Source organism: Manacus candei, unplaced genomic scaffold (assembly GCF_025592945.1).
Source record: "Manacus candei isolate 608988 ecotype Guabito, Panama unplaced genomic scaffold, ASM2559294v1 h1tg000049l, whole genome shotgun sequence".
Taxonomy (NCBI): Eukaryota; Metazoa; Chordata; class Aves; order Passeriformes; family Pipridae; genus Manacus; species Manacus candei.
The window spans coordinates 30291844-30319561 of NW_026138097.1; the positions used below are offsets into that span (position 1 = coordinate 30291844).

At 35.8% G+C, this 27718-nt stretch overlaps 1 protein-coding gene across 9 annotated transcripts in view; it reads left to right on the forward strand.

Annotated features, from left to right (window-relative positions):
* Positions 1 to 27718, forward strand: part of SEMA5A (semaphorin 5A) — a 325120-nt gene that overhangs the window by 203977 nt on the left and 93425 nt on the right. For all 9 annotated transcript variants that reach the window (XM_051798972.1, XM_051798980.1, XM_051798971.1 and 6 more), the window contains one exon: positions 21241 to 21448. In XM_051798972.1, coding sequence (XP_051654932.1) covers positions 21241 to 21448 — 208 coding nt within the window. The remainder of the gene's footprint in view (positions 1 to 21240; positions 21449 to 27718) is intronic.

Consider the following 27718-nt stretch of genomic DNA (forward strand, 5'->3'; position numbering starts at 1 on the left):
TCAAAATTTCAAGCTTCTTAAAAGTAGTGAATGTGTTGGAGAACTGTTTTTGCAGAAAAAAGATGTCCTCAGCTGAGACTGAAATCCTAGGCTGAACTGACAAATTTACAGACTCACGTCATAAAACTTAAGGTAGTTCTTCAATGCTTAGTCCTGTGCACATTATTAGGGAATAGCTCATCAAAGTAATGGTTTGTTAATGTTCATAGTTTATCTCATTGTGCTTCTTGAAAACTAGACAGAAATAGAAGGGTTTTTTATAGGTTGCATCTATGCTTGGATTTGTCCAGTTCTAGTCGAAACAGCCTGCTGGGTAGTAAATCATAGCATTTTAAATGAAATCATGCCAATACTAAATGATGTTTGTATTGTAGAGGTCTCCTGACAGAAACTGAATTACAGAAATATGTGCTGAATTGGTTTCATGGAAAGAGACTACCACTGCATTGTGGGATATTTGCATTAAAAAGGTAGCACCAAGAATGTCTTTTTCCATGATTCTGATTGTCTTCAGTTTTCAGTTTCCCTTAGTGTTTTACCTTTCACGTTTGATTCAGTAAGTGAGAATCTAAAACTTTACGCTTCATGGTTCACTAATAAATTGTCTCAGGAGAGACTGTTCTTTTTATGCATCTGTGTACTTTTTATGCTGCTAAAAATGATGCTGCTCTTATACTCCTTATGATGTGTGCTTACCTTTCAATTTCATTCTTCTCTGTACCTCTGGTTTCGGTCATTCATGGAAGCAGGATACTTGCCTTAACTGGATCTTTAGTCTGACTTTAGCATATGCTTTCCTGTAGTTGGACAGTGTATGTTTTATGAGAAATCATATGATAAAACCCTCATTCTATTCTAGAAATTTTCTTGACGTAATCAATTCTATTTCACATCTATTTCACTGAATCACAGTGGATTTTTTTAACATTGCTTCTACCACACTCCTTCCCAATTGAGTGTAAGTACTAAGCCTAATTTTCTAAGAAATATTAATATTCACTTTTCAGAAGAATTACTTTTTGCTAGATTTTGAAATTATGACACATGTTTATACTCAAACAACCCATTTACAGTACATAAGGGTAGTTTAAAAATCCCCAAATACACCAAATTACATAGTGTAATTTATTTAAAATATTATGATTTGAGGAGGAAGGCAGTATTTTGCCTTCTTTGGGATGCAGATCATAATTTTAGTTTCATTATATTGTTAATTGTGAAGCATCTTAGTTCTCCAGAGCCCTTGTGTAGAAGCTGTGGAGCAGTTAGCATGGAGTTTTCATCATAAACTGCATGTAGTAAAAGATTATTGAGAAAAATACCACTGCTTCTGTAAACAACAGAAACTAAAAGGCAGCTACCTTAATTTGGAATATAAACAATAACTTTGGAAACAGACCAAGTTTAAGAGTTTTGAATTTCTCCAGTGCCCAGCTTTACTCTCATATACAATGTCATCTAACCCAAGATCCTAAGACCATAAAGCATGTATGTACTTGGGAGAGGTGAAAGAGGGGGATGACAGTTACTACCAGTCTGAGAAACATTGTTATTATTGTGTCTTTCCTGATTTAATTTATTTGCACCATTAAAAGAGGCAGTAAATTAAATTTTGAGTTATTTTTTTTACCACAGTGCTTTGTCTTCAAAAAAAAGCCAAAGGAACAAAAGCTGCTGAGTAGAAAAGGACTTGGGGGTGCTGGTCAACAGCTAGCTGAACAATGTGGCCGAGAAGGCCAATGGCATCCTGACCTGTATCAGAAATAGTGTGGCCAGCAGGACCAGGGTGTGATTTTAGCCCTGTACTCAGCATTGGTGAGGCTGCACCTTGAAATCTGTATTCAGTTTTGGGCCTCTCACTACAAGAATGACAAGGTGCTGAAGCCTGTGGAGAGTAGGGCAATGAAGCTGGTGAAGGGCCTGGAGCACAAGTCCTGTGAGGAGTGGCTGAGGGAGCTGGGGTTGTTTAGCCTGGAGATAAGAAGGCAACTGCCTGACAGGAGGTTACCAGGTGGTGATCAGTCTCTTCTTCCAAGTAAAAAATGGTAGGACAAGAAGAAATGGCCTCCAGCCAGAGGAGGTTTAAATTGGATACTAGGAAAAATTTCTTCACTGAAAGGGTGGTCAAGCATGTATGGGATATATAGAAGTGATGAGGAGCCAAATCCTGTCCTGTTAGACATCCTTAAATCAATGACCTGGAGGAGGCGAAAGATCACAGTGTGCAGGTGACACCAGACTAGGGTACCAGGAGTTACATTGGAGGACAGTGGTGCCATCCAAAGAACTTAGACATGCTGAAGGGACGAGCTAGCAAGAACCTCACAAAATTCAGTAGGTGCAAATATGAAGTCCCAAATCTGGGAAAGACCAACTCTATGCAATGACTGTGGCTGGGGACTGACTGTCTAGGAAACAGCTCTGTGACAGGACCTGGAGACTTTGATAAGACAGCAAGCTGAACATATGCCAAGAGCATGCTGTCACTGCAGAGACAGCCAATAGCATCTTGGGCTGTATTAACAGGAACATAACCCGTAGATCAAGGGAGGAGGTCGTTCCTCAGTTTTGGCCTCCCCCAATACAAGAAGGACATTGATAACATGGAGCAAATTCAGTGGAGGGTCTTCTTCTATTGGAGGCTGCAGCACCATGCCCTAGGAGGAGAAGCTGACGGGGAGGAAGGGCTTTGGGGGGAGCAGGGTGCTAGTAACAGCCTGCAAATACCTAGAGAGAGTTTACATGGAAAACGGTGACATGCTCTTCACACTGGTGCATGGTGGGAAGACAAGAGACAAGAGGCAGAGAATTTCAGACTGGATATATGGGAAAATCTTTTTCACTTCTAGGACAGTAAAGCAACAGATTGGATTTCCCAGAGAGGTTGTGCATCCTCCATTCCTGGAGGTTTTCAAGACCGCACAGCAACCCGGTCTATGTAACAGCTATCTGCCTTTCGAGCAGAAGATTGGAATTGAGACTTTCTGATCTCCCTTCCAACCTAAATTATCCTGTGTTTATTGTATGCCAGTATAATGTGCAAACTGCTTGGGCTAAATTAAATTTTTATTCAACACTGTGATAATAGATACCACTGTACTTTCTACTACCAAAAGGAAAGTGCATTCAACTCTGATGTAAGTACTGTCAGTAAGCAATTTGCACTTAGTGGTGTAAAGCAGGATGGATCTAATCCATGCTGTGGGAGATGTATATCACATGACTTTTTTAGCTATAATTAATTATAACATTCTGCAAAATTTGACTTTTAAAATGCACAAAGCTGAATCAGTGGAAATGTAGGCATATGGATTGGATTGAATACAAATGAATGCTCTGCTGTCTTTGTTACTCAAAGCAAAAATCTCATTTTTTGAAACAGATGGGCAATAGTTAAGAGAAAGTTCTCTCTTCACCCCCTCACATTCAGTAACTTATCCACCCTGTTATTAGAATACAAATATTACAGAGGCAAATAACCCTGGGAGTGTAAAAGTATAATCCAACTTCATTAAACCTTAAATAGATATCGTATTATTTGAGGGGAGACTGGGGGTAAGCAAACAAATGCATTAATCTGCTGTGTCAACAGTCTTCTTTTCCTAAACCTTTGCCAAGTCATCATTCTGCTAGCAGATTCTTATGTGCTAGGACTTAACAGCTACTGCTCATATCAAAAATATACTTTAATACTTTGGAGACACATCTTAATCTTTCACTACAGTGACTTCTAACACACAATGAAGGGATATATCAATTCTTGCACATTTTGTGCTACTGGCTTTAGGCAAGCAGAAATCCCCAGAACAATTTTCAGTGATTCAGAAAGGAAAGTCAAGGAAAGCATTCACAGATGTTCTGAACTAAAAATCATCTGTAACAATACATGAAAAGTAGAGTAAACTAGAGAAACACTCAATATTCTGACAACTTTCTAAGTATGAAAGGCTTCTTTCTTTGTTAAAAAAAAAAAAGGCAATCCAAGCAAAATTGTGCTGTATTTGTTAGAGTTTTCTTTCTCTTCCTTTTGTCCCTTTCCCCCCACCTCACATTTTTTCCTCCATTTTATTTCTGCCTTTCAATTTAAGTGGCCCATCGTTAAAAACTTTGCTGATATCAAAAAGTTTTTTAAAACAGGATGCTGCAACAAGAGCAACTAGTCCTTATTTAGAGGACTGTTGCAAAATGTATTGATTTACTAGAATGAATGAGAAAATTATTGGATAGAGTGTCTAGTTGGAGGGCATTATGAAAACATAATAAATTTAGGGGTTTAGAAAAAGTAATATTTACACTGTCTGATAAGAAACTTTTAAGGCTATCCTGTAAAATGACTTGGTGAAAAAACTCCCATGTTTTTTCTGTTCTTCAGTACCACTGGACAGAGTATGTTCCCTCTGTATCCTAATTAGAAATGGTATATATCCAGTGGTGGATCTTAATTATTTGATTTAGAGTACAATATTGATGAAATTTGGGTATGGCTGACTTATAAAGAAAGTATGAAACCTGAAGAAAGATTTATTGTTGGCTATGTTGCGTGTCTCTAAAGAGTGGATTGTTCAATGAAGTTAACCACAATTTTTGTGCCTTAAAGCCAGGTTTTAGCTGAAGCTTAAAGGTCACTAGAAGATGTTATTACAGGTTTCCAAGAGGTTCTAGAAAGTGTTTTTCTTCCCTCTTAACACCTCAAAATTACAGGTAGCAATGCAAAGAATAATGATAAAAACAATTCTGATAAACCACACACAGCAATTATAATGAAGTAGTAGAGAGGTTTCATGAAGAAATTTCAAAAGATATTTTTTGAAAATGCAACTGGATTTTTCATACATTTTCCTTTAGAACAGTTAAAACAGGTAGTAAATCTCCACAAATATAACATTTTTTCTCATGAAACCCTGAAACTGTAGATTATCTAGAAACTAGTCCCAGCCTCTTGAAGAGATTTGGAAGTTTGCATGAAACTCAGTATGGAAATGCTATCAAAACAGTTTGTATTTCTCCTGTTTGTCTTCCTAGATGGGAGTAAACTGATGCAAAGTACTCCATGATTTGATTCCTCTGTGATTTTTTTTTGCAGTTATATCTTTTTCATTTTGTTTTTGTAATAAGTACACCACACTTTTTGCTAGGGAGCAACCCAAGGTCTTAACAAGAATAAAAGTTGTGTGTGTGTGTCGTTACTAAAAAATCTCAGATGAGATTTTGTCATTTTCCTGGCAGACTACATTTTTGATCAAAGTGTGCAGCTTTCACAGTTTAATGTGCATTTTGTCAGAATGTATGGAGTATGTGCAAAGTTACCAACCTGAAAGTTATAAGCAAATATATGTGCTTATATGCATTTCTTATGCTCTCTTGGTCCAGAGAGCAACAAAATTTAAATTGACTACATTTTTTCCAATTTGGTGCTATTTCTGACTGTGTTATCTTAAGTGCATTGAGGTTATTGGAAGCAATCTGTACATAATTTCTGTAGAAAGGAACTATAGAATTTTCATCTCCGTTTAAGAATTACCTCCTTAGTCTAGAAACCACAATAGAAATGCAATAATAAAAAGGATCAGAGTAACTGTAATTTTGAGTCAGAAGTCAAGTGTGAAAGTGGTAGGTAGTCTATTTGTATGTATTAATTCCTTCAAGTTCAGAAACAGGGGAATCAGAGTACAGATGGATAATGAGGCGTATACACTGTGTCACGAAGTTGTCACTTTTTGAAACCATTTCTCTTCTATTATTACAGAAAACACAGTTGCTTTGTTTCTTATACCTTTCCTTGACAAAGGTAAAGTATGCTTTTACAGAGTTGTAAAGCACCCCTGCAGTGGTTTTAAAACTATTTTCCTGCAACTTGTTATCCTTCTGGCTTTATGCAATGTCATTTCAAGAAGCTTGAAGCAAGGACACTCATCAATTACTTTACTGTCAAAAACTGGTGCGTGTTGGAAGACACTAGTCCTAAGAGCAACATGATGATCTTGAACATTTGTTTCAAAAAAACAAGCAGTAAACCATAAAGTTAATAACCTTATTCTCTTCTGCTTTAGCAGTGACAGTTACCTCTGATAAAGAAAAACCCTAGCTTAATTAATGCTCTGTATATATTTTTAAACTTTTCGGGAAATATTTTGCTTCAAAGTTTAAAAAAATGTGTAAAAGATTTCATGATTTTTCTCCAAGAGCTTAATGTTCACTTGGATTTATGCTAGCTTTACTAAGAAGGCTTCCTATATATTTCTGCTAGAGTATTTATTTTATTTTTTTATGTTGAATTATCTGTAAAGACAAAGAAGGATAATGTAAACTTTTACTGTTTTTTTATGTAATTTAAACACAGAGATGTTGATTTGTTACTGCCTTGTGTATTGTGTCATCTGTACTAGGCAAAGGGGTTTTAAAATATTACTAAATGAGAATGGCTACATCTAAAGTTCAGGCTACAGAGTTATAAATGATACTATGGGTCTCTAGAGAATCAAACCCGGCATTTAAAATGTCCAGTAGTACTGATTTCCCTTGGCTTTATCACTGTATATAAAGATAAATCATTCTGCCAGATCCAGTTGGAGAGGTTTCTTAATAAATAGATGGCTCTAACTAGAGCTGGTTAAATTATTAATTGTCAGCACTTTATATGTGTGAGTTGTAGCCCTTTATTTGGTTCACAAATTACTCAGCACTTATTTGTAGTAATTTTTTGTTATTATAATCAACCCATAAATAGGTCATGATTTTGATTAGTTTGTTACTGCTATTTGCTCATATAGTTTGTTCATATTTTCATTAACGTGTTCATGAATTGCAAGTAGATGGTATTCTGTTTTCTCGTGGGACAAATTTAGGTAGAAGAAGCTCTTTTTTTCTGTTCACAAATTATCATCATGTCTTTATAATTGCCCAGCTCTGTTGGATAAAGACTATAAATAAATGTCCAAAGAACATATGGTATGTGCATTTCTATGTTGCCACTGGAAATCACAGTTGCTGCAAAAAGCAGCTACTGACTGAAGAACAGCTGGCTCTGCTTTCATGAGAATGAGCTTAATGCGTGGGCCAGGGAGGGAAAAAGATTAAAAGAGCTGGAGACAGTCTCAACCTTCCATTTAAAAAAGACCAGCTCCTCTTTACCGTGGTGGTGCTGAACTTTCAAATCCTTTTTGACTACTTTATAAACTTAGAATGACCAAATAGCCTATCCTTCATTTCTGTGTGTTTTGAAGCTACCACTTCTTCCTGGAAGAGAAACTAGACTTGATAATCCCTGTGTCATTTGTTATTAGAAAATTCTAATGCGCAAAATGCGAAGCTGTAAGCAAAAGAGGTATCTTACATGGTGCTCAGTGTTGTCCTGCTGCCTTCTAAGCTAAGATCTATTAGCATCTATGCCTACACTCAAAACTCTTATTTTGCCCTTGATAGCATGCAGTGCCAGTCAACAGGCTTGGTCCTAATTTCAAAAAACAGTGTTGGAATTAGCTTTATGCTGGCGAGGAATTCAATCTTTGAACCGACTGTGTAACCCTTGCACAAGTACACAGTATGAACGTCTCTTGTTGAGAGATGTGGGGAGGAAACCTTCTCTTTAAAGGGACTTGACTTTATCATAACATTTCAGAAAGGGTTAGGTGACTTGGCATGTTGCTGAGCATTGTGAACTTCTTTAGAATATTCTGCAAGGCTTTTTACTTCTAAAAAGCCTTTCTCTTAAGGTGGACATGCATAGGAGTGATTCAATAAACCCTCTCCAACCAAAGAAGAAAGTTGAACAGTTAAATCACGGGGAGAAATAAAAGTCCGAACCTTACAAGAAATTCAGCTTTGACCCTAAAAAACCAAATATAGATCATAAATATGATTCTATGATAGTTACAATATTTAGTGTGAGCTGTCAGTAAAGCTGTCATGAAATGGGATATTATACTGAACTCCTGTTTTCTTAATGTTTGTGAACTTCTTCATTCTGTATCCTTTGTCCTATAAACCTCAATAAATCTAGATATTTATAACTGAGCATATACAAGCAGTGGCACTAATAATCATTGGGATTTTTTCCACTTGTGCTTACTCAGCTCTGTTCATAGGACATGGCAAATCTTAATAATCTAAAGAATTTCTTAATAAAGATATACCTTATTTACTTTTGTCTGTGTCTTGTAAGTCATCAAAATGTGAAGATGCTTTGTTCCAGACACTGTGGACTTTGCGTGAAGAGTCCTTTAACCTGCAGATGCAATTACAAAAAGATGGATTAGGTTCCACATGCATTTTACTGTAATCAAATCACAGGGTAAGAGTTCTAATATCTTGCCTACAGATTCATTCTTCTAGCTTTTAGTTACTTTTATTTTTCTTTCTTATCCCGTGAATCTTGGAAATTTCATTCTGTAAAGGCGTGTCTTAGAAGGAATAGGCATGACTGCAACCAGAATAGTGGTTAGACTGCTTGCCTACAAAGTATGAGGGTTTTTTTAACTAACAAGCTTTGTGAGATTTTCTAGTTATTGCCAGATGTCCTGGCTCCTAGACTATTATATAAAGAATATAATGTAATATGATTGTATACATTGTAGACTATGGCTGTATACTATGGCTATATGCTATGGCTATGGCTACTTTAATGGAATAGTGAGAGTAGTGAGATGAACGTCTGGTAAGAGATTTGAGATTCATTTCTCTAATCCCAACTTTGTTTCTGTGTCTTGTCCATTTACTTTCTTACTTGAGAAGAAAAAATCATCATCATCATCTTGTTCTTTTGTATTTCTGAACAAAAGCTGTGTTTTATGCTGAAATTGCTGCTGAAGTTCCATGCACATCATACTGGAATTGTACTGGACATATGTACTGGATTTGGCTCATTCAGGGCCTGAGGCATGTATGTGTAAACTGCAAATGAGTTTGAATAGAGGATAGTCCCTGAAACATTTTCATCAGCCAAGTCTGTGATGCTTCTGGATCCATACAGTAGTCAGTTGTCTTTCTGACACTTCCAGTGAAAATAATCACATGTGCCTTGGTTTAGTAATCAGGCAAGGTTTGCTGTTGGTTATTATCTGAGTTTTCTCCACTTGTGCAACTAAATGCTTCCTTGATACAGGCATTGAAAACTTTATTCAGTGGGACAACACTATCGTATTCATAGCATGCATTAAGTAGTACAAGATATTTATTGTTTTGGTGGTATGAAGGAAGGCAATAAAAAATAATAGGAGCAGTAAGCACTCCCTGTCTGGTCAGATCCAATCAGTTAATACATCTCAACTTTAGAAGACTGGCAGGGATCCAGGGCCTGTATTTGATGGTAATTTTTTCCTTGTTGTGGCATTCTTCGCTGCTACTCTGTGCCAGATAGCAAGCCTTAAATCATACAAACCATTTCATCTTGCAATTAATATTTATGTTTATTACCTACTCTACTACTTTAGTTAGAGGTTACACATTTCTTCAGAGGTGCTCTTCTTCTCTGTCTACTAACTCTAGTCCTAGATATTGATTAAACATTTTAGAAGATCTCTCCAAAATCAGAAAGTTTTCTCTTCTTGTGAAGAAGTTTCTGGGAAATTACTACATACTTTTTTGTTTGTTTCATTGTCAATGTAGCAACCAGCCCCCAATAACAACCTTATTGTTACATTTCTTTCTCTTTTCAGAATCTAGGATATTGAAATTATGCATCTCTTGACAAGTGTAATGTTTCCTATTCAGAACCATATGAATTCTTGTGTCTTCTTTGCCTCAGGTCTTCAAGCTTTGTGTGTATATGTGTAATTTTTACTATAGTAAAAGCTGGATGTTGCCAACAAAAGTAGCTATAATTGCAATATAATGCCTAACGGGCATTCTCTGGAATAGGTGTTATTCACATATAGCTCTTGGTTATCTTGACTCTGTTTGGTTATCATCTTAATGTACTCAGGGAGTAAATATTTGAGACTTCTGAAAACATCTAATTGGAATCTTGGTAAAGATAGTATCATAGCACATGCTCACAGCTTAATATGCATATTGGCAGGACCGGTTTGATTCAATAACTATAATCAACACTGATAAATATATACAATTTGTTTTGTCTGTAGGTTTGATGTCCCAACATAGTCTTGATATTCTATTTGATTTTGAATCTGACATTGTTAAGTTCATTCATTTTCTAAGCTATAAGAATGTGTCTTTTTATATAGCAAGTGTTTTTAGTCTGATGCAAGACAGAAAAGGTGTTTTACTGGCCTTCTCTGAGGCTGCTGATTTCATCTATCATGATCCTTGTAATTATTTTTTATTATTGAGCAAGTTTGTAGACAGAACTTGGGTCATTTAAGTAAGAATTCAAAATTAGATTATGGTTTGATAAAATTGATGAATGTTTACTTGATGTTACAAATCATGCCTTGGTCTGCATGGCCTACTTGAGGTTTCCTGACAACTTTCCAAGGAAGAAAAACAGAAAGAGTGTGTTGTACTAGAGCCAAACTTGAAATTCTTTTCTGTCACCTCTTTTCCAAGTCTTTAGAACTTATTTTCTTTTCCCCAACTCATTAAAACCTCATCTAAAGATTTTAAGCTGTAGTTTTAACCATATCCATTCTCCTAAGACATCAGTTCTCAAACCAATTCTAGTAACTATTGTTCACATTTTAATATAATTTTCTGAAGGGGTTATAAATGGTGATACTTGGTATAGTCAAGGAGCTATGTTTTGAGAAAATACTGTGCATTTCTCTGGGATTATTCTCTGAAATTAACACAGCAACACAGCAGAGAAGGGTCAGCCTATTGTTGAAGTGATATGGATGGCAGCAGCATTCATGGGGGATATGTAGAGCTGAGGTTTAATTCCTCAGAGTCTCCAGAATTCAAAGTCATCTCTTGCACCTCCTTGTTGAATGCTTGATCCAGAAGAGAAGGGGCTGCTGTGGATGGGAAGGAGCCTTCCCAGATCCATTCACTGACACTTTTTTAATCTGCATGTGGAGTGCACAGTTTGTCTGACAGGCAAATGCAGGAGCACAGCAGCTCTCAAGCTGATTATGTAGAGAATTCTGCTAGAGAGATGATGCCTTGCTCTCTGCTGCAACAACTATTAAAACAGTTTTCAAATACCTTTTTAATTAAGCAATAACTTCCCTGAAATTCTCTAAGGACACCTATTGCTTACAGGGCATAAAATCACATTCATAATTTTTCTTGGCTGCAGCTGAGACTTTTCTGTTCAACTGTATATTGAGGGAGAACAGAGTAACTGCCTGTCCCTGGCTTTGAATTTGTCATAGAATCAAGTCAGTGTTCAAGAAAACAGCATAGCAAAAGAAGTTTTACATCTTCAGTAGGGAAATGTACCTGTTAAAGATTCTATGGTTAGATATTTTTATAGTTACAAGAAACAGTTTTATAAAAAAAGAAGTTTCAAGTTTTAAATTTTTTCACTATAGGTGGTATTACTGTTCTGAATATCAAGTCTGGAGAGAAAAAACTGGCACTTAAACCCAGATCTCACAAGTCTCCACCTTGTTTCATGAGAATAGTTTCTTTATTAAACTTTTATCATTGAAAACTAACTAAATGAGATTGCAAATAAAAGATAGTTAAAAGACACCCTAGTCACATCTTTGACAAGCTGAAAATCTCCTAGAATATTGGAAATAGAAGTAGTGAATAAAGTTGTGCCAATGAGCATGATTCATTAAAAATACATACATTTTGAGATTGTTGAAATTACTTTGGGGTTGTATATTTTTCATCAGGCAGGAAGAAACATTTGGTTTAGATCTAGGAAGGGTGAGAAATCGCCACTAGATTATACAAGAACCACTCTAGCAAGCTGAGAAAGTTTGATTTTCTTTGTGAAAGAAACAGACCTAATTGATATGATAGCTGAGACACGTAACTCAGCATGTATTTGTTATTTAGTATAGGTTTTTGCTTGACATTCTAGAAAAGACCAAGGGGAAAGCAGAGAAAAGATATTTCATTTTTAGGAGTTTGAAGCTTCAACTTTGTAGAAATAATCTTTCTAAAAAAGACATACTACTGTGGTTTAGCTGCTAGTCACTTTGCATTTTAGTCTAAAATAGATCTGAATTTCCCTCTAGAACTTGAATTCTCTATGTGAAAGATTTTTGAATGATTCTCACTGGAACTGGATTTAAATTCCAATTTGAGGCATGAAATGGCTTCAAATGACACACAAATTGCTGTATTTTCTAAACTATAATGTCTTTTTGATTCATAGGCAACCCTACTAGTGGAAATGTTATTTGTATCAATTTATAATCTGTTGTACTTTATGGAGTGGTAGATATTTTCTGTGCTAAAGTGGATATTTATCTCCTTGCATGGTAGTTACCGGAAGAATGCTTTACTAATTCAACTGCAAACTGATTATGTCCTTGATGCTTTTGAGACATTATAACACATGGGAATTAAATCTACAGGGGATAGAAGTGTTTTAAAGAATATTTTTATACGTTTAAAAGGTGTTCTGTGGAAAACAGTAAAGAAAGGATTGACATGGTGGTTGTCCTAATTTCCTTCGATGGATACCTTACAAAATTATTGTAATTGAAAATGGAAACAAAATTTTGAGGGTTTTAGTTTAGTTTGGTTTGGGTTTTTAGAGAGGTAGTTTACTCTGCAATAATTATTGGGATATATATGTAACTAATTTTTATGTTCTTTCTGTCCTACCAGTCACACGGCTTTGAAGAAAGCTCTTTATTTTTTTCATAATTAGTATCTAGATCAGCACTCTCTTATTCAGAAGTTTCATTAAATCAATAGTTCTAATTCCTATGTAGAAAGGATAACCCATAAATTTTCCCTTCATAGAATAAATACATATTAAATTTTGACATACAACCATGAGAAACTCCTCTAGTTGCAGAGGTACAATTGAATTTCTCTTGGAATAGCCACTAGGGCATTAAGAGGCTTGCTAATAATTTTAGAAGGTATGCAAATAGATTGTGGCTAAAATTGCACTTTTCAGATTCGTAGTAGTTGGCAAATGAGTTAAATTATCTCTCCTGCATGGAAGCCAGGGGACAAGTAATAGACCATCATACCTCCTTTGTTGACAATCATTGTCAAAAATGCATCTCATTTCTGCTTTATTTCAAAATAATTTCCAATATTTTAAGGAAGAACATCAATATTTACTTGAATTGTACTAGGAAAGAGGGAATAAGAAGGAGTCAGAGCCAAAGATAAAGAACATAAATCTAAAATATTATGTGTGCTTGCTTTTTATGCACTCTTTCAGAACTGCTGTCATTACATCCAAGAATTGAAAAACAAAACCACACCAGATTGCATAAATACTAGGGGTCTTACCCAGATAAGAATAACTTAATATAGTATTTTTCTACATTTTTCTTTCACTGCTTCCAAAGCTCTTGTCAGAAAAAGTGTCAAACCTTTCCTATTTCCTAAATGTGATAGTTAAGCAACTATTCTGTGCTTTGGAACTGTTAATACACTGAGCACTGTGTGGTATAGTTGTTTGTATATAATTTAAAAGTAGCTTTTGTTAAACTTATTACAATTACACAATTTAGCACTTCTTTTTTTTTTTTTCTAAATGCCAAGAAAAATGGAATGTCCAATTTTAATATGTCTATGAACTAAATATAGTTTGACAGGAAGCAGGAAATTTTGATTCATTAGTAGTTGAAGTTGCTTTTTTCTTAAATTTGGAGTCTTATCTTCCCTGGTAATTTTTGTTAACTTCTCTGTCTACTAAATGTACCACCAGAGCAATAGTGACCAAGCTGTAAAATTCAGTGTTGATGGCCAAGGATCCTTAGAGTATTGTTATTCTCTAGGAATGGCAGAAATAGATAAACAACCTTTGAAATACAAAGCCCTTTCATACTGAGCATGAGGAAAGAATGATTTGGTTTAAAATCTGGAATTATTAAAAAACACACACCCTATTTTTTTCTTTCTGGAGTACATCTAGAACAGATTTGTTTTTATACCTGTTTTTTACTTCACATGGGGCCAAAAACTCTTAAGGCCAAACATTTTTTGCTAAGGTCTCACATGAACAAGCTGCAAAATTTTTCAAGCCCCAGAATGTAACTTTTTTTTTTTTTTAGATCTAACATCTCTTAAAAAATCCAATTTATTTAGTACATTAATGATACTGTATTGATTGAGCTAAAAATATAACTCACTTGGTAGATTATGAAGATTTTTAGTTGTTTTTCAGTCTCGCAACTATAAAAAATAACTAGGTAGTTTAAGAACTTGAGTTAGGGTTCACTTCTTGGTGGTTTGTATATATTTTCTGCAGATGACAGAAACTATTTAGTATTTATTTTTGTTCCATGTTTTCAATGATATTAATACTGGTTTTTTATAATACCAAGTTTGTCACATGGATTACTGTTGCTTCAGTTAATTTAATTTACTGAAATTTAATTAAATGTCAGTGAGTAATGATTTGTGAGTTTTCCATGTCACTTGCATACTTTTTTCTCCAAGTGTCCTGCAACGGAGTAAGGAAAACTAAGATACCTGAATAAGGGAGAGCTTAAGCTTTTCTGTTTCCTGTAAGTGATGGTACAGCAGGTAACCAGTGTCTCATTTAACCATTTTACTCTTTAAAATTAAGTTGCCATATCAACAGGGCAGAACAATTTGCAATATATCTTGAGGAAATGCAACTAAATTCTTTTTTCTATTTCCAGCTACAGTATTTCATAGAAGCTTCTGTTATACACTTACATAATTGCCTTTTTGATCAAATAAATGTGCTTTCTGTATTTCTCCTAATCTGTGTTTCTCAATATCCACCATTGTCTTGTTATCATCGTGAGGATAATGATCTGTAATAGCAAGGCAATCACATTGGTTTATTGTTATCCTTCATAACCTTATCATATTTTATTCTCTCTTAAGCCTGCAAAACAGAACATGTTCAGATTTTTAACCTCCATTTTTGTCTGAAACTTGTAGACAAATTGCATCTATATGTTTTCTTTTGTCATGAAAATATATTAAAAGTAGAGAAAAATAACAAATTAACTATTACACTGATCAGGTTGTTCAAACAGTGGTTTACTTTCAAATGGAGAGACAAACATGCAAAACAGCTCTGAAAATAAATATAGACATTTTAAAAAATTGAAGTCTATGTCTTGATAAAGCATCACAATTCCGTATTCATTTTGGGGTTCACTTTTTTCCTAACTAATTAAAGAGTATACATCTAAAAACCATAAAAATATTTAAACTGAAATTGTAAGTAAAGGTGGAAATTTTAAAATTAAACTACATTTTTTTTGTTTTCTGTATCATTATAGAAGTACTATGCTTACCCATAGTATAGTTTTAATTTTTAAAGAAGGGCTAAAGCTCAGTTTTTCACTTGTCCTTTAGGTTGTATTCTTGTATTTCAAGTATAAATAGATAACTCAGAGACTTGGAGGTAAAAGATAAACTAAGTTACAGATCTTGGTTATATTATCTTCTAAATATGCCTTACTTTAAATCAAATTGTACCCCACCCCCATATGGGAAAACAGAATATAGCAAAGGCTTTAATTATCCATATTCTACTGATGATTTAACTAATTTTAAAGTTATTTTTAGAAAGGGCAAAAAAGAGTAAGTTTTAAATCCCATCATATTCTGTGTACCATATGTATCTTTTTTGATGTTACACAGATTGCTAAACCCTAAATCCTGGGCTTTCCCTTTGTAGGCTCAACCAGCTGCTGCATTAGCTGTTCCTGTGTCTTTTTTTCTGTGTTGAGAGCACTTAAGACCTTATGCAACTTAATACTTTCTGTTATTTGAATAATTTTCTGCTGTTAGCCAAATGCATGTTCTGCTTCATGGTAGGGCTTTTTCCAGTTCCTGTGGTGGAGGAAAGAAAATACTGATGATACATTTTTTCAGAATGGCAGAATGTTTGTAAATGACCTTGCACTTTCTTTGATTTTTTACTATTATATGTTCTGTACTATCATGTTTTGTACTATTATATATATATATAAATCAATTTTATATTTGGTACTTCAATTTATTATTCTGAAAGACCTCTGCCTTGAAGACGACTCTTATGCCCATTTTTTTTCCTATAGTGTTTAATACAAGAGTTAAATGATTAATGTAAACTAATTATATACATGTATGGATAATATTTACAACATATTCAACATTCTTTAATTTCAACAGTCTTGAAGCTGTCTGAATGCTTTTATTTTTGAACTGTAAAAATAATTTTTATAAAATAAATAATATGCAAAACCAATGTAGAATAGGCAGAATTAAATTAATAATATAATTTAAAATTAATATAATTTTCCAAAGTCTATTTCAAATTAGACCCCTTGAAAACATACATAATTTATATTTATTTCAGCTACACTTTAAAATGTATTCTCCCAAATTTCCACCTATTAAACTCCCTGATTATTATGCTACCAGATTGGTAAGATTATCAATGAGGCTGTTTTCACATATTATAACATACAGAGTAGTGCATTTCTTGCACAGGTGATATCCTATTCAAGTTCAGTTGCAAGCATCTCTTGAATGTGGCTCTTTTATCTGCTTAAGACATCTTACTGTTCTAAAGAATGTTTTATGGGAAAATTGAAAAACAGGGCCTTTACAATAACAGTTTATAATCTACAGTAGGTTTCACTGTTCCTTGAGTTTTTCATGGTATATGCAAGGAGATTGTCAGATCTGTAAAGGCACCTTGTTGTGCTCAGAAAGTGCAAGGAATATTTGTAAAGTCTTAAATATAGGCATACAACTGGCCTGAGCAGATATTTGAGGGAGTTATAACTTTCTTTTGCTTTAAAATATATAGTATCTTCTATAGTTTAAAAAACAGCAAAGAGTTTTTGCAACATTAATGAAAGATGATACTGTAGACTCCTCCTCTGAAAAACATAGGTTTGGATTCTGTCTTCTGGTGCTGGTTCAGTTTTCTGGAAACCAACCCACTCTCCAAGGTACTATGCTAAACTATAGTAAAATGAAGATGAAATTAGGGTTTTTTTCACTGTAATCTATGATAATAGTTAAGACTGAAAGTGTTTCTCTCTCAAAAAGGAGTGGGTAGAGATTGTTTCCCTTCTTTCAAAGAAGTAAAATGAACTTACTGTCTCATGATGATTTGTTAAAGATATGTTTGCTTAAAGAATGCAGCAATATTTTGTAAATATAACAGCTCATATAAATATTTATTCTTTTCTATAGCAAGAAATTGCTGCAACTTCTGTGAGTGTTTTTATTTCTGTTAGGAAATTCAGGAAATTACAGTTATATTCATTTGTTTTGTCTGCTGTTTGTTTTGTTTGTTCATTTTCTGTTTTCCTTTGCAGGTGTCATCATAGATGTTGTAATGATTTCAACCACACTCTTGCAATGTTCTTCATTGCTGGCTATGCTTTATAACAATTACATATTAAACTTTACTTTTCAGTTTTAGAGATCATCCTTTGACCTTGTGCCATTATAATTTTGTTCATTACAAACTCTGCTGCCTCCAAGCATGTTCTCTTCAACTCCATCTCCGGTTTTCCATCAGTTCTTCACAGTCTTCTACACATTACATAGTAATATTTCAACTAGATTTTTTTCTCTTCATTCACAGTGATTAGATTTCTAATGCTCAGTTGCTGGGTTGGCATGTCTCTTTAAAAGTATTTACAGTACGAGCTAGTAAAGCTCATTATTTACTCATTCTGGCCAATGTCATTATCTGTTCCTACTCCTCTATATACTTGGCCATCCTTAAATAAAGGCTGTCAGGTGTCTGGATCTATTCCAGTAGGTCTTGCTTACAGTTAGGATGCAAAGATGCCATTCATTTGAATTCTTAAATGGCTGTTAGATTCAGACTTGACATTTGTGATGAAACTGGAACTTTCCCTGTGTCCATGGCAATAAAGTCACATACATTAAGACAGTCAGTGTTTATTACCCTTCTTAGCTATTTCTTGGCAGAAGCGGACAGTTAGCTTGATTATAAAGTAAATATTCACTTGAAAGATTATGACAGATCTGAAAACCTCCCTGCCCTAGAGCTGTGTTCCAGATTGATTTCTTTCCCTGCTTTTCCCTCTATTTTGCTTTGCAACTGTGGTGTAAAAATGGCTGAACAGACAACATTTCTGAGAATGGGACTTTTGCAAGTTCTTTAGGAAGTCTGCAGTCTTTGCTGGAGGCTGTGCACAATGTTGCACATATTGTAGTATAATTGGAAACACTGAAGCAAAGCACCTGGCTTTTAAAAATATTTTTTTTTAAAACACTGAAATCACTGGCTGTGATTTTCCCCTGTAAGGAAGCCAGGTTGCATGCTATTACTTTTTGAGGAGGTTGATAGATACATACACTTACTACACACCATAGGCCAATGAACATAGTCACCAACTCAATATGTGCCTGTCTCGAAGTTGTAGAATAAAACCAGATCCTCACCCTAGTTTGTGCTCCCGGGTGGTCACTGCAAAATCAGGCATAGGCAGGAGGAATTTAAAGCAGAGAAGACAGATTATAGAAGTCAGAAGTAGGGGAGTTTACTGAGACAGAGGAAGATCTCAGATAACATTCTATTCCTTTTTGTTGAATTTGTGTATGACCCATTGCTTCTGAGAAGAGTAGTGTTTCTTTCTGATAATCTCTGGGATCTCTGTCACTGTTTCTTCACTTAAAGCCCAGTCAGTTATGACTTTCAACATTTCTGAGTGCTGATCCTCTTAGACAACAAATGAAAAAGGAATGGTTTGGGAGATGCTGAAAGAAAGCAAAAGGAAATGTGAGGAATTTAGAATGTATACCAGGATGGAAGAACAAGAGCAATGACAACTGTCCTGGGGAAGGCATTAGTGCTGCAGTTCTCAAAGTGAGAATATTTTATTTCATTGTGGGATAGTATGCTGCTGTAACCATAATCTGGCTGTAGATGCCAGACCCAGCACAGTGGCAGGAAGAAATATTGGTCTGTACAAGAAGCACGTGCTGAATGTGCACCTGATTTTTGTCTAATGCAGGAAAAAGATAACAAGCCAAATTCAACATATCGTGAATCATACTGAATCTGTTGTCTGCCAGTTAAACAAGTGATATAGAGTTGTACTGACTGTTCTAAAAGCGATACCAACTAATTTACATCTGTAAAATGATCTCATGGCTTCTTCTTCTCCTACTTAGTATGTTTTTCCAACTTCTGTGCTCAAAAAAAAAAATCTTTTCATTCAGTAATTAACACAGTGTCACGATTTAACCCCCAGCCATCCACCCAGCAAGTATCATGCAGCCACTCACTCACTCTTCCACCAGTGGGCTAAGGGAGGGAATCAGAAGGGTAAAACCTAGAAAACCCATGGGTAGCAATAAAGAGAGTTTAATAGGGAAAGCAAGAGCCATGCATGCAGCAAAGCAAAACAAGTAATTAATTCACTGCTTCCCATAGGCAGGCAGGTGTTCAACGATCCCCAGAAAACCAGGGCTCCATCACGTCCCAGTGACTTGGGAAGACAAAAGGCATAATTCCAAATGTTCTACCCCCCTCCTCCTTCTTCTCCCCAGTTTATATGCTGAGCATGATGCCATATGGTCTGGAATATCCCTTTGGTCAGTTTGGGTCAGCTGTCTTGGCTGTATCTCCTCCAAACTTCCTATGCACCCCCAATTTCTGTGCCAGCATGGTAGTATGAAAAGCAGAAAAGGCCTTGGCTCTGTGTTAGCACTGCTTAGCATGAACAAAGACATCTCTATATTGTCAACCCTGTGCTCAGCACAAATCCAAAAAATGAAGTTTTGTTAATTATATGTTTACGTATAATTAAACTTCCTACTAACTTCCTACTAACTTCTCATGTTATTTGTACTCTCCCTTCCAGTACTTCTCCAGGTCTTAAGACTGGCTATTCAGTGTTCCTCAGGAAAATTCAGAAGACTTTAACAGTAATTAGCACATTGGTTCTCTTCAGTTTTGGAGTCTACTTGAGGCTACTTTTCTGTATTTTCTTACTTGTTGTTCCTCATCATTTCCCAAGCAAAGTTTGAGAACCACATGTTGCCCTCCCTCAGCCCAGTTACCTTGGAGGGTACAGTGACTGTGTAGGGGTGCCAGCCCTGGCCTTGGGTGCTCCCAGGGCGAGGCCAATGTGGGGGGAGCACAGGCACATGGTCACCAGGCATTTGCTGCCCAGGGTAAAACCAGCTCTCATCAAGACAGGACCAGACATGTCCTGAGAGCCTACACAGAGCCTCTGGCCTTGGGCTAGTGATGGAAAACTGCTATTTTCTGAGTTGCAGAACAGAGCTTCCCAAACATTTCTCTTGCAATTATTACCAACTCACAAGAGAAATCTTTCAAGACTTCACATGGCTTAGAGCTCATCTCTGTGTATTTGCAGTGTTGGATCTTTAACATTTACTGTTGCCGGCACAGAGAGGATTGCATGATGCTGTTTTGGTCAGAGAGCTACCTAAAATATTTATCAGTGTGAGAATGTGATCCTTTGTGTTCAGAAAAAATGTACTTTGATATTTTTAAATTATTTAAAAACTTTTCATGAATGAATCATAAATCTCATCATATATTCTGACTCTGGTTTGTGATGCATAACTGTCTTTCCTCAGAAATCACAATAAGAATAGAAGTGAAGAGCGAATGCTAAAAGCGATGATTTTTCAGAGGTCAAAATCCAGATAAGTAAGAAGAAGGGATGCAGGCTCATTTCATTGCTATGGTCACCTAGAATCAATTAAGACCTGCATATGTTCATATATATGTGCTTTATTAAATGAATGTGATACATATCTAAATCTCATAATTTTTAACACAATGAATATTAAAACAAACTAGGGAAATTATGGACTTTATTGCTTTTTAAACTGCTTTAAATATAGTAAAGTGTAGTAAAATCCGGTAAGCTGAAATCAGTAACCCTTGCCATGAATGTGCATTTATAATAACCAAACTTTGAAAGCCTCTTTCCAGTGGCTACTGCTATGAAATCTGTTCTGCAATAATAACCTTTTTTTTTTTTTACTTTATTGCATCACATGAAAACAGCCTTAAAAGTTTTCTAAGTTCTTTTCACTGCATTATAATCAATTTAGAAAACTTCAGTCAAAATACTCCCACATTCTGACACTTTACTGAAAACATCCAGCACAGGACAAAGATTTGTTCACTGAATGACACCAAGTAGGTAGAATTGCTACTGTGATTTTTAGTAAGTCATTTTACTCTTGCCTTTTCAGACTATGGTACTATTAAGAAGGTACTTGCCCCAATGAACCAGACTTCAAGCAGCTGCCTGCTCGAGGAAATTGAACTCCTGCCGAAAAGTCAGCGAGAACCCATCAGGAGCCTTCAGATCTTACACAGCCAGAGTGTTCTTTTTGTGGGCCTTCAGGAACATGTGATTAAGGTCCCCCTGAAGAGATGTCTCTTTTACAAAACATACAGGTATGAAGAATCAGCTATTTGTATTTGATTGGAGAAACATACATGCAGGGGGTTGCAGAAAAATGGGAAAGAAAAATGACTGCAAGTAGGAATCTAAATTATTTGTCCTTGTCAGCAATGACTTACTCCGTACACTGTTTATCAGAAGTGTCTCGGATTTCTTGTACTAGCTTGTTAGGACTAGATGAGACTCTCAAGTAATTATATTGATATTTAAGTGTCATTATGCAGATTCTGAATTGTGAAGTGAAACAGTAAGAAATGTTTTATATAGAAAACAGGTATCTAGTAAAGTGCAATATAGCTGCGGCTTTAATATATTTGAAGACTGAGACTTCGACAAATTTAAGATAGGCTTTGGGGTTTTTTTTAAAGCTGTATTATAACTGAGGAAACAATATCTCTGTGGATTCAGAAAGAACACTGAGTTGGATGAACTGAGAATTAAGAAGTGGCTATTCAAAGGTAAATTTGAATCAACAAAAAATAAATGCAAATATGCTTTTAAGTAAAAGGACTGTGCAGCTGACAGTTGTTCAATCAAAGAAAGAGGATATTTAACAAATTACCACTTGGTTATAGACTGTATTATGGTAGTTAAGGAATTTAAACTTCAGCACACAACTTTATCTATAGGCTATCTGAAAATACCTCTGGGTTGCAAAACATGTTATTAGAGATTCATAATTCCATTTAATTAGTTGGATCTTCCCTCTAATATGTGAGGTCTTGGTCATTCAGTTCAATTGTTTTGTGTTACATCAGACTGAACCAGTGTGATGAGATTTTGAAAACTGTTACTGAGGCATGTGGTTGGTTTTTTAGCTGGTTTTACCTTCACCTTGTTCAACACACGTTCCTTTGGAAAGCTGGGCTATTAAAGGAAGGAGAAAGGCTGCCAGTTGCCTTTCTTGGCTGCTACACTGAGCATCACAGAGATGTTATTTGTGCTGCAAAGAGATTATACCTCCCATAAAAGGCAGTGAACATTTGCATGTAGAGATATTTCTGGCTATCAGAGGGACCACACAGGTGGTCACAGAAGGTAGGTGACCACAGGATGCAGGTGTAGAGCTGTGACAGTGGAAGGACATTTCCAAGGGACGTGGCTCACTGTGGGGATTGGTATCATGCAGGAGGCTACTAGTTTGAGAACAAGACTGAAGGAAAAACTGTGCCCTAGAAAATGGGCAGACCATGGAAGGGAAGTATTCTACTTTTTACAGTTTTTTACCAGCAATTTTTTTCTTTTGTTTATGCTGTCTTATGTATCATATTTTATAATTTTCTTCTGCAATAGAAGGACATTCAAAACCCTATTGGAAGTTCTGCAAAGCTTACTTTAAGGAAAAATTGTATAGGGGCAAGTCTCTACTTCAAACATTTTGTTGGTTTAGGAGCCTACATAGAACCAAGTTTCAACTTTCCTTGGTTTAGTGACTTCAAACAGGGTGTGTGGTGGTCCTGTAGCCCTTTCTGGGTTTTTTCCTCCTTTTCACTAATTAATGACTTGCATATTAGGAAGGGCATATGTATGCAAGTGTGTATATCTGAAGAAGGAAAAAAACTTAGTGACATAAATAAAAGCTTCTCACTTTGATTGAATATTATATGATTAAGCCATTCTACTTGCATGAAACAGTAAACATATTGCCCTAAGCAGATGTGTTTATTTCAGAAAGGGAGATCAGGCTATGACTGTGTTTCTCTAGGGTCTGTGTACCCATGACAGCCATAAACACAGGGAGCTCAATAATACGAGTGTCTTGTATTTACACCAAGCGTGCAGTTCACTTTGGACGTTACAAGGCTGGAGGCCTTATGTTAGTAGTGACGTATGAACTCCAAAATCCACAGATGAGACTTCCAGAGTACCTGCTTAGCTGGTGCCTGTGTGGAGGTCCCACAGATCCCTGTTACCTGTGCTTCTGTCAGGACGATTCCCAAGGCGCATCAGGGTTATTCTGGCTACAGGGCCCAAACATGCTTCTGGCCTCTCAAGATGGGACTGCTGTCTAAAATCATAGACCCCATGTATGGCTACAGGCTAGGCATTCCTCTCCCTCTTTGAGGAGTGGGGTCTAATTAGCTAATTTTAAAAATTTCTCTTAAAACAAAATGAAGTGGTGCCATTCCCATTTTACTGCATAGAACAGTAGTTAAATGACTCAAGTCTTGCTCAAATGATAACTTATTCCTCTGCTCAGAGTTATGTAAAGTCTCATCTTCCAGCGGAGTAATTTACTTAAAAGGAGATAAAATGATTCCTCACAGGGTTTTTCAACCGTATCTTTTGTAGTTGAATGATTTTTTTCTTGTAGTAATTAAATATTCATTGCACCAAAAGGATTGCCATCCATGATTTCTTCTTGGTTAAAGAGTTCTCCAGCAATTCTAGCTCTGTTTTGTGAGAAAGGGGAGGATTTACAGGTGTGATGCAGATGAAATAAGGAATCTCCTTGTCAGCTATCATTAGGGACTCAGATTATTCAGACAATGCAGATGTAATCTTTCTCTTTTTTCCTGGCTTATGCTAGATTTGTATTTTTTGCATGTGGAGAGAGTGTGAGTATGTTACTTGGGCATATTTCTCTAGGCAATGAAACATCTGAAACTTGCTCACTGCATTGTTGGATGCTTTAATACGCACATTCTTCTGTTTCCAACTACTACTTCTGTACTATAGCAATGGGTAAATAGAGTAATGGGTAAGCCTTACCTAAGGTAATGCCTTTGGGCATTGTGGTTTTGGGGGGGGATTATTTTAATTTTATTTATTTACATTTATCATACTTAGGGCTGTATAACTCTGCCAAGGCTATACTCTGAAATTCCACCAATAATTACTAGAATCTCTTCCCCAGATCAAGGACATGTAGAGTCTTTAATATCTACTTCGCATAATTGTTGAGAAATAGAGCATGCTTGTCTATGAATAACAGCCTTAAAAAAGCCAAAAGGCCGAAGATGTGCTGGCTCACCTGCTCTGTGTTTTTGTGTCAATGGTAGAGTGCTCAGTGTTTAATCTTATCTAATCTCTTTGTTTAGGTTTATTGCTTAGCTTTCAGAAAATGCAACTTCAGTCCCTCTATTGAGCAGACTGTTCCACAAGCTTATATCTCAATGTCAAGATATTTTTCTTTCTGAATAATTGTCTAATTATTCCTTGTTTCATCTTCCCATACTAGCCTCTAAAGCATGTGGTTATTACTTTTATTTGTAGATTATTATATCTCTTTAATTATCACTCTAATATGCTCTGCCTATTGTAAATCTGTTCCTCCAGCACTTTTCTGTGGTGGAGTAGCCCTGTGACATGCTGTTGTCTCTGACAGACATTCCCTCTGACTCAGAACAGTTCTGTTTGCATGACCTCATGACTCCTCTGCTCACACAAATACTGTTAACAAAGGCCCTCAAAAATATTGTTCTACATTTGGAGGCTAATTTTTTTTTTAATTTTTGGGTTTTTTTGTGATTTAGGTACAATTTGCTGCACTTCATTACTGTAACAGCAGACCATACCACAGACAGAGCCTGTCTGGGTTTCTCAGCACTTTTAATTGTACCATGGTGTTTTCATCATTCATGAGTTGCCCATTCTAGTTATTTGGATTGACAGTTTTCATGGGGGGCAGGTGGGCGATATCTCATGCACACTTCTGCCAATGTCTGAATAGTTTTGAACATCCTGTCATAATCCTGCTGGTTTCAGGAGTCAGCTAGGGAAAAGTAATCTGGAACGTGTCAGTACCTAGAACGAGTTCTGCAAAAATTCTGGCATCCTTAAGTTCCAGGAGAAAGCAGCAGAGCAACATGAAGCACAACTGACTTTTGTATACCTGCTAATTAACTATAATGTGAGACAAATAGAATGATTACCTTGAAAAGATAATTATTAAACTCTCTAAAGTTTCAATGTTTTCTATTTACTTTGAAAAATCTACGCATGTGAAATAAGGAATAAGATATGTAGCAGGGGGATAAAGACTCTCTCCCCTGAAACAAAGAACCAGTTAGCTTTCTTTTTTTGGCAGCTGTAGCCTTCAAAAGCAACTCTGGATGAGAGTGACTCCTCTGAGGCAAATTTGTTGATGTTATACTATGTATTGGAGTTCTCAGTGCATTAGTTCTGAAATAGAGGACAATGACAGGTTGTATCAGCCCATTGTTCTTTAAAATCTTACAAAGAAAGGGTCAAGAACTGATGTTTCTGGTGGCATATAAGTTTCACATACTTGAATGGCTTGAAAACTAATCTTACTATGATGTTATGTCTAAGTAAATAAACAGTGACATCTGCTAAAAGCTGTACAAATAGTGACTACTCTGGTATAAAAGAAAAATAACTCCTGGAAATTTTTGGGTATTGTTTTTTACATTATATGCTTAATATATTATTTACTCACAAGATTGTCTTGCTAAGTAATGTTATCATAGATATTCTACTGTAACTAACTTTTCATTCACTTCATTATTCCTATTTTGATGTCTTTGTTAGCCATTAGTTAAGCAATCTGTACATACACAAAAGATAACTAGCAGCACGGTACTAAGAAGAGTGCTGAATTAACTAACAGAAGAAACAATTACTCTAAATTTGGTTATATTTTATTTCATTCCTAAAGCTCCAGCAAGTTTACTGGATTAAGTATTTTAACCACTTTTGCATTCCTTTATTTTGCCCTAGCTACAGATTTTACATCTTCAGAAGTACTCTCACACACAGTAGGAACCTGTTTTCCTGGTAATAAACATTCTATAATATTACACAGTAAAATTATTACTCCTATATTCTAATACTATACAAGTTAACAATGAGCATGTGGTCTAAACCATTACTAGGTGCTCATGTGTCCACAAGACCTTGCCAACACAAGGAATTGAAATTACTGTTTTGAAGTAATCATTTCAAAATAGTTGGTTTTGGATATCTAGGTGCATTTCCTGATTTCAAAATACACAGGCTTTATTCTGGTTTAAATCTGAGAAATGCACTGCTGCATTAGACTGTCTGAATCACATGAGAACTGATCTGAATTAGTGATTCCAGTGTAATATTACAAAATCAGAATCATCGTAAATTTCCAAGACTGCAATAAAACATAATCCTGGCTGCAAGACTAGATTATAAGCATATATTAAAAATGGCAAGTCTTTTTTTGAATATTAGATACACTATACAATTATCTTCATTTGGTGTGAACTTATGAGAACACTAGTAAAGACAGCAGAACTATGAAATAAGCAGAATTGTAAGTTTTTCTCACTCAAAAGAAGTAGAATATTAGTTCCATACTTCAGAGGGAAACAATTCAATGCCTTCAGAACTGATCTTGACCCTTTCTGCCTCTGTGAAGACGAAGCCTTTTGCAGAAAGTGTCTATCTATCTCGCCCACAAAATGCATCAGAGGCAAACTGTTCATTTACATTTTGCTTTACCTGAATAGTCTAGTCACAACTTTTTAAAGTGTGATCTATGCATTTTATTGTAAGCAGACATTTTTGTCAAACAAGAATTTTACAGCCTGCTCCCAATTTATTTATTGAAGTATCCTTATGAGAAGAAAAATGTCTCTTTATTCAGTTTGCAAGGATGTAAGAAAACAAAATAGACTTGACTACATATTTGCAGTTTGGATTTTATTAGTAGAATATTATTTTGAACAAAGAAGTGAGCTAAGAAATAAAAATTTTAATCAGGCATGTGGTTTTCATATGTCATGATGTAATTAATTACTTTGCTTTAAAAAATACCAAAATATTCAGGAATTCTAAGTTCAGAGTAGTTACTCATAGTAACTTTACAAGTGGACAGTGAGGTGGATGGAGAAATGGCTGAATGGCAGTGGTGTCATCTAAGGGTCAATACTAGTTACAGTATTGTTTAACTTATTTATCAGTTATTTGGATGAAGGGACAGATGCCTTCTCAGTAAGTCTGCTGATGACACAAAGCTCAGAGGAGTGTCCAATACCCCAGAGTGCTGTGCAGCCCTTCAGAACGACTTTGACAGGCCAGAGAGATGGCCAGAGAACTGTCTGAAATTCAACAAAGGCAAATGCAGGGTTCTTCATTTGGGGAAGTATAACCCCATGCAGAAGCATAGGCTGGGGGCTGACCTGCTGGAAAGCAGCGCTGCAGAGAAGGACCTGGGGTCCTCGTGGACAACAAGCTGTCCGTGAGCCAGCTGTGTGCCCTGGAGGCCAAGAACGTCAAAGGTATCCTGGGGTCCATTAGGAAAAGCAGGTAGAGGGAGGTGATCCTGC